General features: G+C 39.9%; 1 protein-coding gene and 1 non-coding gene across 2 annotated transcripts; one reads left to right on the top strand and one right to left on the bottom strand.

Moving 5' to 3' along the window:
- Nucleotides 1–2,531: 2,531 nt before the first annotated feature.
- Nucleotides 2,532–2,996, bottom strand: LOC133806035 (uncharacterized). Its single transcript, XM_062244171.1, has one exon. It carries the CDS (start codon nt 2,994–2,996, stop codon nt 2,532–2,534), a length of 465 nt encoding a protein of 154 aa, XP_062100155.1.
- A 4,273-nt stretch (nt 2,997–7,269) lies between these two features.
- On the top strand, nt 7,270–7,376 carry LOC133807573 (small nucleolar RNA R71). Its single transcript, XR_009879478.1, has one exon. It is a non-coding gene; the product is annotated as a small nucleolar RNA R71 (small nucleolar RNA).
- Nucleotides 7,377–11,056: the final 3,680 nt, after the last annotated feature.

Genomic DNA, 11,056 nt, shown 5'->3' with positions numbered 1-11,056 from the left:
CACATTTTCAGAGACTCAAGCTCTGATCAATTCCATATTCAATATTCATGTCATGCCCTAATCACATGTCTTATGCATCACATACATCATATACTGGGTGCAGTGTTTTTACCTTTGGTCCAAGCACAGGTTACCAATAAATGAGCCACAAGCACGATCCTGATTCCAAGCCCCTAGCGATAACCTAGTCACAACCATAAATGGTGTTTCAATGAGTTCAAGTTCCAAAAACCCAAATCCCGGGACCAAACTTGCGCTCTTGGGACTTCCAATTCCACAAACAGGGTGGTGAAATCATCCCCGGAGCCCTCGGGTCAAAACCCCAAAAAGTACCAAAAAACCAATCTCTGAAGACTGAGTAGCGCTACAACGCTACTTATGGGCGCTATAGCGCTACAGGCAGACCCAACTCCCCCAAAACAGAGCACCTAGCGCTACCAACCTAGCGCTATAGCTCCCAAACCAGATTTCTGGGTTCTAACTTCGTGTTCTTCGAGCTTCAAAGCTCCAAATCCGATCCCAACCTATCCAAATCTCAAAATTAAAGTTCCCAAACATCCTAATCTCCCAAAACCAATAAAACCCAAGCTTCAATTCATCCAAAAACTCATCAAAATGAAAAATCCAATCAAAGCTTAAAAACTTTAAAAATTAAGAACTTAAAACTCGAATTACCTCCGATTATGTCGTTTCTACACGGCGCTTACCCTTTTTCCTTGTCTGCGGCACATACAGAGTAGGCTCAGGATAATCATTCATCAGATTGATGGACAACGGTTGTTGCAATGACTGATAAATATCAGTAACGAATTCCGGAACAACAGCCTTGCAGCACAACATCGTGATGACAGACCCATGGCCCAAACCTCCAGTAGTATGGCCCTTTTCAATAAAATCAATATTGGCCTTAATCCATATACCCGGATTAATACTCATTCCGATCATCAAGGCATACATCAATAAGAATCGATCTTTAGTCATATCAGACACATGACTAACCGGCATAAATCGAGCACAAACAAAAAACACCCAAAATCTCGCCTCAATGTTTAGCTGGCACAATGCTATACTTTTAGGTAAACTGCCAGATAAATTCCAAAGAGCACCTTCAAAGCATAATTTATCAGCCACAACATTAAAATCTATAGATCCATTCAAAAATTGAGCATACTCCTCCTCCTCTTGTTTTATGTGCGGGGCTTTGAACACCTTATTAATAGCTTCTGCAGTGAAGGCACACGCTTACCTCGAACAAAAACGGTATCATTGTGTTTATCTCTTAAATTCGCATAAAACTCATAAACCAGTGATACATTAGCCTGTGCCAATTTAGTCACAAAATTTCCCCACTTCCTATTCATAAGATTAGCCCGAACCAGTTCAAAAATCTGATGAGTAAAAGGATCAGACTGATATTCCACTTCACGCTCAGGAATAAAGGCTTTCGAACAAATTTCTCATAGCGCTCCTGAGCCTTAAAATTGATAAACCTAGTCTCATCGTACTCGTACTCTGAACTATCCTCCCTTGGTTGAGAAGCGGATGCCTGTCCCTTTCCTTTATCCTTGTTTCTACCCGCTCTACTCTTAGGAGCCATTATCCACACTCTCACCAACCCACAAGAAAGAATTTTTACAGCACCTCCCCTACAAGTGAACCCTTTTCCTCTTCACAAACGCTTACAATATTCACTCTTTCAAACAAATAAACTAAGATCCCAAACCCAAACCACAAATGGAATCCACCCTCAACAATCAATCAAAGCAATCCAATCCCAAATACCACAAAAATCTGAGGAGAAAAGGGAAATGAACCACTTACCAAACCTTGCAATGGACTCCTTTATGCTTGAATTAGAACATCCCCTTGAAACTTTCCATCTTCATAAAAAAAAATTAAATCTATGAATTTCTAGGGTTTCAAAACTGATTTGGGAAAAATTGGAATGGTTTTTGAGAAGAAAGCGAAGAAAGGAGGGAAATAGAAGAAGAAATGAATGAGAGAGGGAGAATGTGTGGAGAAATTTCTGGGGAATAGGCTCAAAGGGAAAATCTATGGGGGCTATGAAGGAGATGGAGGAGAGAATATGGAGATGAGGGGAAAAATGTAGAGGAAATGAGGGGAAAAATCGCAACCCCTCGGTTTTTAAAAAAAAAACTGGACAGAGCGCTGTAGCGCTGTATGTATAGCTGTAGCGCTCTTGCACGACCTGGGAGTTTTGCCTCTGGAACCAGCGCTGTAGCGCTGGTAACCTCCCAATTTTTTTTCTTTCCTGAGATTAGCGCCATAGCGCTATGAATACAGCGCTAATGCACCTTCAATCACCACACATTTTATTTTTTTATTTTATTTTTTCACGATTTTCACGATTCAAACAATACATTAAAATAAAAATAACAACTAAAACAAATTTCCTTCATTGTTCAAAACCAAACAAATATAAAAAAAAAAAAAAAAAAGAATTTAAAACTGAGAAATGCCTCCTCAAAGCGCTGTTTTTAACGTCATTTAGCCGGACGCTGAACCCCTCTTCAAAGAGGCTTTAAAAGAAGGATCGACTTTGCCTGATCAACATGACCACCCAAGTATGGTTTCAATCTCTGGCCATTGACCTTAAGAGAATCACCTGAGTTGCCCTGAACTTCCACAGAACCATATGGAAAGACCTGAACAACAGTGAATGGTCCTGACCATCTTGACTTCAATTTGCCAGGAAAAAGTCTCAGTCTTGAATTAAAAAGAAGTACCTTCTGTCCTGGTTGGAACTCTTTCCTGACTAAGTTCTTGTCATGCCAAGCCTTTGTTCTCTCTTTATAAATCTTGGTGTTTTCATAAGCTTCATTTTTGAACTCATCAAGTTCATTTAGTTGCAACGACCTTCGTTCACTGGCTGCACTCCAATCAAAATTCAACTTTTTCATAGCCCAGAATGCCCTATGCTCCAACTCAACTGGTAAATGACACGCTTTACCGAGCACCAACCTGTAAGGAGACATGCCTATTGGTGTTTTGAATGCAGTTCTGTAGGCCCAAATCGCATCATCTAACTTCTTCGACCAATTTTTCCTCGAACTGTCAACGGTCTTCTCAAGGATACTTTTGATTTCTCTGTTTGAAATTTCAGCTTGCCCATTCGATTGAGGATGGTAAGGCAAAGCTTTTCGATGATATAATCCATAACGAGCCAGTAATGCATCAAGTTGTTTATTCACAAAGTGTTTTCCTTCATCACTAATGAGAGCTTGGGGAGTGCCAAATCTAGTAAAAATATGTTTATGAAGAAAATTAAGCACAATTACACCGTCATTGGCCCTAGTTGCTGCAGCCTCCACCCATTTAGATACATAATCTACTGCCAATAGAATATATTCATTGTTGTAAGACGGTGGAAAAGGCCCCATGAAATCAATGCCCCATACATCAAAAAGTTCCACTTCAAGAATTCCCTGTAAAGGCATTTCATTTCTCCTCGAGATATTACCAGTTCACTGACATCTATCACAGGCCTTGACAAAAGCATTAGCATCCTTGAATAATGAAGGCCAATAGACACCACTTTGTAATACCTTGGCTGCCGTTCTGGATGCACCAAAGTGCCCACCACATTGTTGAGTGTGACAATGGTTGAGAATTGACTGCATCTCTTCTTCAGGAACACACCGTCTGATAATTTGATCAACACAATACCTATAGAGAATAGGCTCCTCCCAATAGTAATGTTTCACCTCAGAAAAGAATTTCTTTAATTGCTGCTTCGACATTTCAGGAGGCACGATCTTGGCAACCAAGAAGTTCACTATGTCAGCAAACCAAGGGACAACTAATTTCTCACTCACCCCAAACAACTGCTCATTAGGAAAGTAATCATTGATTTGCACTGCTTTCTTATTTTCAGTCTCTTCCACTTCAAGTCTAGAGAGGTGATCGGCTACCACATTCTCGCTGCCCTTCTTGTCACGAATTTCCATGTCAAATTCTTGAAGTAAAAGAATCCATCTAATCAGGCGAGGCTTGGCATCTTTCTTCGACATCAAGTATTTAATGGCAGAGTGATCAGTGTAGACAATCACTTTATTACCAATCAGATACGGTCTAAATTTATCACAAGCAAACACAATAGCTAGCAACTCTTTTTCTGTTGTAGCATAATTCAGTTGAGCATCATTTAGAGTTCGACTAGCATAATAAATAGACCTGAATACTTTGTCAATTCGCTGTCCCAAAACTGCACCCACCGCATAGTCACTAGCATCACACATCAACTCAAAAGGCAATTCCCAATTTGGAGCTATCACAATTGGAGCAGAAATAAGCTTTTCTTTCAAGACATTGAAAGCCTTCACACATTCATCATTAAAATCAAAGACAACTCCATTCATAAGCAGGTTTGAGAGAGGCTTGGACACTTTAGAGAAATCTTTTATGAATCTTCGATAGAACCCAGCGTGACCAAGAAAACTTCTTACACCTTTGACTGAAACTGGTGGAGGCAACTTTTCAATGGTAGAAATTTTTGCTCTATCTACCTCAATTCCCTCACTCGAAATTTTATGGCCAAGAACAATCCCCTCTTTTACCATAAAATGGCATTTCTCCCAATTCAACACCAGATTTGCCTTCTCACAACGATTCAACACGTTTTCCAAGTTACCCAAACAGAGGTCAAATGATGAGCCAAAAACAGAGAAATCATCCATGAATATCTCAATACACCTTTCTACCATATCTGAAAATATAGCCATCACGCACCGTTGAAATGTTGCAGGGGTATTACATAGTCCAAATGGCATTCTCCTGAAAGCAAATGTACCATAGGGACATGTAAATGTTGTTTTCTCTTGATCCTCTGGTGCAATAGCGATCTGATGATACCCTGAATACCCATCCAAGAAACAGTAGTAGCTATGGCCTGCCAATCTGTCAAGCATTTGATCAAGGAAAGGCAAAGGGAAATGATCCTTCCTTGTTGCCTTGTTGAGCTTGCGGTAATCTATACAAATCCACCACCCCGTTACAGTTCTTGTTGGAATGAGTTCATTGTTTTCATTTTTTACCACTGTCATACCACCCTTTTTAGGTACCACTTGCACAGGGCTCACTCATGCACTATCAGAAATTGGGTAGATCACCCCAACGTCCAACCATTTAAGAATCTGCTTAATTACGACTTCCTTCATGGCTGGATTAAGTCTTCTCTGGGCCTTTATGGATGGCTTGCTATTCTCCTCCAATAAGATTTTATGCATTACTGTTGATGGTCTTATTCCTCTAATATCCGCCAATGTCCACCCAATGGCCAATTTATGATCCCTTAAAACCCTCAACAATTTCTCCAATTCTATCTTTGATAGGTCAGCTGACACAATGACAGGTAAAGTTTCATTCTCTCCCAAATATGCATATCGCAAATGATCTGGAAGAACCTTCAATTCCAGCTGCGGTGGCTAATGAATGGATGTTAGCGGTTTATCAGGCGCGTCTGCTACTTCTTGAAACTTCTTCCAGTATGGCAGGAAGGAATTGATCTAGTTAACACAATCTCTTATCTCAGCATCATCATCGTCGACCTCATCACCTAATAGTACTGCCTCTAAGGCATCACTATTCATCCTTCTCTTTGAGACTGCCTTGTCTATCACATCCACACTATAACAACTGTCACTAGCCACCGGATACTTCATGGCCTTGAAGTCATTAAAGACCACCTCATCTCATTGAACTCTAAGCTTAAGCTCTCCCTTTTGAACATCAATAAGAGCTTGACCTGTGGCTAGAAATGGTCTGCCGAGAATAGTAGGTACATCTGTATCCTCCTCCATGTCCAAAATGATAAAGTCAGCTGGAAATATAAACTTATCCACCTTCACAAGAACATCTTCAATAATACCCCATGGATGTGTCACCGATCGGTCTGATAGTTGTAGAGTGACAGTTGTTGGTTTTGCCTCCCCCAAACCAAGTCTTCTAAACACAGATAATGGCATCAGATTAATACTCGCCCCCAGATCACATAAAGCGTGTTTGCATTCAAATTTGCCAATGGTGCAAGGTATGGTGAAGCTCCCCGGATCTCTCAGCTTTTGGGGTAACTTCCTTTGTAATATCGCGTTGCACTCTTCAGTGAGTGCTATAGTCTCATAGTCTTCCATTCTCCTTTTCTTGGACAGAATCTCCTTCATGAATTTCACATAGCTGGGCATCTGCTCCAAGGCCTCAGCAAAAGGAATATTTATATGCAGCTTTTTAAACACCTCTAAAAACTTAGAAAACTATTTATCCAGTGTAGTCTTTCTAACCCTTTGAGGATATGGAACTCGAACTGGCTGCTCATTAACAACTGGCGGACTCTTTTCTGAAAGCTGGTGGTCTTCAGTAACCTTTGCTGAATCAGCCTGTTCACCCATCTCTCCATTCTGAACCACTGCCTGTGGGGATCTAGACTACTCAGTTTGCTTCCCACTCCTCAAAGTAATTGCCTGAACTTGCTCCTTAGGGTTGACTTCAGTATTACTAGGCAAATTTCCATGCGGTCTGTTATTAAGCATATTAGCCAACTGCCCTACTTGAGTTTCCAGGTTTCTGATAGAAGATCTAGTCTCTGTCATAAACTGAGTTTGAGTATTGGTGAGGGTCAATAATGCAGCTTGCAGTTCATTAGGCCTTTCAGGTGGAGCTTGATTCATTGATTGTTGAGGCCTAGGCTGTTGTGATGAAGAGGCTTGATGCATTGGTGGCTGAGGCATATTATTATGAAATTGACCCTGAAACTGAGGTTGCTGGCCCTGATTATTCTTCCAAGAAAAATTAGGATGATTTCGCCACCTAGGATTGTGAGTATTGGAGAATGGATTATTGAATGGCCTCTGAAAGTTTCCCACCGCTTGAACCTAAGCTTGATCCATCAGAGTGTTATTATTCATACTGATAGGGCACTGATCAATAGAGTGAGAACCACCACAAATTTCACACCTAGCTGCCATTTGAACCGCATTAGCAGATACAGTGCTCTGTTGTAACTGTTTTGTCAAGGAGGCTACTTGTGCTGTTAGAGCAGTGATTGCATCCAGCCCATGCACCCTAACTACCTTTCTGACCCCCGATGATCTTTCCTCAGACCACTGATGATTATTTGTGGCCATGTCCTCCAGCAGCTCATAAGCACCAGTTGCACTCTTGCTCATAAAAGTACCACCCGCTGCAGCATCAATAATGGTTCTAGTAGTAGAACATAAACCATTATAGAAATTTTGCACTAACATCCACTGTTCAATGCCATGATGAGGACATCTTCTCAAAAGTTCCTTGAACCGTTCCCAAGCTTCATACAATGATTCTCCATTATTCTGGCAAAAATTATTGATTTCTCCCCTCAATTTAGCAGCTTTGGAAGGAGGGAAGAATTTTGACAAAAACTTCTGAGCCAAATCTTGCCAGGTAATAATAGAGTTTGGTTGCAAAGAGTTCAGCCAACTTTTAGCTCTATCCCTCAGAGAAAATGGGAAAAGCCTAAGTTTAATAGCGTCATCACTCACCCCATTGTATCTGAAAGTTCCACACAACTCCAGAAAATTAGACAAATGGGTGTGAGGATCTTCAGAAGGCAACCCATTAAATTGAACAGAGGATTGCACCATTTGTAGAATAGCTGGCTTGATCTCAAAGTTGTTAGCCTCTACAGCTGGTGGGCGTATACTGTTTTGTACTCCCGTCAGAGTGGGCAGTACATAGTCTCTCAGGCTCCTCTCAGCATTGTTCTGAGCCTGACCCCCTTGTGCAATCCCAGGAATTAAAACATTCCTGTCATCCCCATCATTCTGTGCCATCTTCCCAGACTTCTGGGCTTCCCTCTTGTTCTTTCTGTTTTGCTTGCAAGACTTTTCAATCTCAGGATTCAAAGGAACAAGAGTGTCTGCTCCTCTTCTGCTATGCATATAACACAATTCACCTGAGATAGACAAATTAAGCAACTAAACAAATTAGAAACTAGAGAAATTAAAATCAAATTAGAATAAAAATTAATCAGACTGATATTGATAATTCTTTTCAGTCCCCGGCAACGGCGCCAAAAACTTGTTGCGAAATTTTTAAGCTATGCAAGTGCACACAGTCACAATTTGTAATAATATGGTAAAAACCAAGTATCGTCCTCAAGGACTGAATGCTCAATTACCAGTCAATTAATTTATCTTTCTATTTGATCAATTAGAATTCTTGATTCTTTTAGACACCGCAAAAGAAACTATAATATTCTAAAACAATAATTAAAAATTAAACAAAATAACAAATAATAGCAAAATCTTGGATTGAATTCACTGTAAAACAAATAGGAATCCTAATCTTCTCTACTATCCACTCTATTAATCTTTAATGCAATTTCTACTGAAACTCTTCTTCACTGAAATGATAGGTTTGCAAAAGTGTTAACTATTCGAGTTAAGAAATAGAAAACTCGACCTAGTGTGAATTCCCTATATTTCTATGGTAAATTCAAACAATAGGAAGCAGTGAATACAATCCTCAATCACATAAACCAATTTGATACTCTCGTTCTAAATTGAAGTCTATGTCTATTCAATTTTAGCATATTCAAATCTCACTTTTCAGATTTTGATTCAAATTCGTAAATCATATGTAAAAGATGCGCAGTCAAATACATACACAATAAACACAAATTGAATAGATTTCAGAATGAAGAGGAAATAGATAAATGCATTAAATCATAATAGAGTTTCAAGAGAGTCAATTAGAAAACCTAAAAAGAAATTTAGTTCATGAACATGACTAAATCAAACATAAACATGAAATCAAAAGATAAAGAAGAAAAAGAACTCTGAGTTTTCTTGTTGTTTCTTCTCTAGCCTCCTTGCTTTATCTAGGGTTTTGGTAAATCTCCTCATAAAAAATAAACTGCTAAAGTCGCAACATTATGTTTCTTAAATATCCCTCCAAAGTTCCAAGTGAAAAGACCAAATTTCCCATAAAAAAGTGATCAGACATGTGAAAATCGCGTCACCAGCGCTATAGCGCTATGTTATTGGCGTTGTAGCGCTAAAGTCAGAAACACCTTGATACGAAATCTGGGCACCAGCGCTGTAGCACCCTTATCGTAGCGCTACTTCCAGAACCGACCTCCTGAAAAATTGCATCCAAGCGCTGTAGCGCTGTTGTTGTGGCGTTGTAGCGCTAAATTCAGGAACATCAACTCTTCAGAAATCCTTCCTAGCGCTACGGCGCTCCCTTAGTAGCGCTGTAGCGCTACTTACAGAACCCAAAAGTCCACAAATCCGTCCCGATTTTGTTCCACTTTCACTCCTTTTCACTATTTGTATCACTTTAGCATTAATCACCCTGAAACAAGAACAAACGAACATAATTCTGAAATAAAATAATCCTAACTAACGAAAAATACCCTAAAAACTTAGACCATAAACGAGCCTAAAACTCGTTTATCACTCAGCACCCATAGCCATGTGACGTTGCAGTCACCTGAGCCTTTCGGCCCTGACTCTAAGTAACTAGCCTTTAGACTAGACAAGCGCTTTTAATTTTCATCGAACTTGAGGTCGATCAAGCATTAATGTTCATGATGATTCATTCAATGCTTATGTCGATTAGATCTAATCATTTCGTCTTGTGTTGAACACATCAATGACGTTCTTGACTCTTAAACCAATACCATACAACTCGTGCTGATTTCTGACTCATGGGTCAGTGCCATACACAAGTAAGCAATGCAACCAGACATATATCATATGACAAATATCCAAATGTAGGGCATTCAACATGCTTACTTAACAATCACTAGCATAATGATGATCATGCACATTTTCAGAGACTCAAGCTCTGATCAATTCCATATTCAATATTCATGTCATGCCCTAATCACATGTCTTATGCATCACATACATTACATACTGGGTGCAGTGTTCTTACCTTTGGTCCAAGCACAGGTTACCAATAAATGAGCCACAAGCACGATCCTGATTCCAAGCCCCTAGCGATAACCTAGTCACAACCATAAACGGTGTTTCAATGAGTTCAAGTTCCAAAAATCCAAATCCCGGGACCAAACCTGCGCTCTTGGGACTTCCAATTCCACCAAATAGGGTGGTGAAATCATCCCCGGAGCCCTCGGGTCAAAACCCCAAAAAGTACCAAAAAACCAATCTCTGAAGACTGAGTAGCGCTACAACGCTATAGGCAGACCCAACTCCCCCAAAACAGAGCACCTAGCGCTACCAACCTAGCGCTATAGCGCCCAAACCAGATTTCTGGGTTCTAACTTCGTGTTCTTCGAGCTTCAAAGCTCCAAATCCGATCCCAACCTATCCAAATCTCAAAATTAAAGTTCCCAAACATCCTAATCTCCCAAAACCAATAAAACCCAAGCTTCAATTCATCCAAAAACTCATAAAAACGAAAAAAATCCAATCAAAGCTTAAAAACTTTAAAAATTAAGAACTTAAAACTCGAATTACCTCCGATTATGTCGTTTCTCACTAAATCCTTCGGCTAATAAGCTTATAATCTTCCCTAGAATCGCTATGCCTCGATCCTCGCTTGAATCCGAGTCCTAGAACTCAAGTTTCCTTCGAAAATATGATCGGGTGTCGAAAAGGGAACGGGAGGAAGAGAGAACGTTCTTAACGTTCTTTTATAATTCTAATAGGTTACTTCAAGCTTAAGTAGCCTCAAGAAAATCCTAATGCTTGAGGTCCCGAAAACGCCCCCGGGGGTAAAATAGTCAAAACTTCAAGAATTTCCCCTTGATCTTACTCACTCCCAATTTATCATCAAATATTTATTCCCAATACCCAATAATCCGGTAATGTACTAAATATCCCTTGACTCACTCCGAGTCAAGAATGAATCTCGTTATGACTTTCCCACTAGCTTACCTCCTAGGATCGTCTTGTGTTAAGTAACCCTAGCATAACCAAATAATAATGAAGCACCACACACATGCCACATATATGCTAAATATAACCGAAGTGGCCAAAATATGAAAATTGCCCAATTGAACAGAAATGGGTTCACATGCATATTTAATACACCT

This window comes from Humulus lupulus, chromosome X (genome assembly GCF_963169125.1).
Source record: "Humulus lupulus chromosome X, drHumLupu1.1, whole genome shotgun sequence".
Lineage (NCBI taxonomy): Eukaryota > Viridiplantae > Streptophyta > Magnoliopsida > Rosales > Cannabaceae > Humulus > Humulus lupulus.
This window is presented reverse-complemented; position numbering and strand designations above follow the sequence as displayed.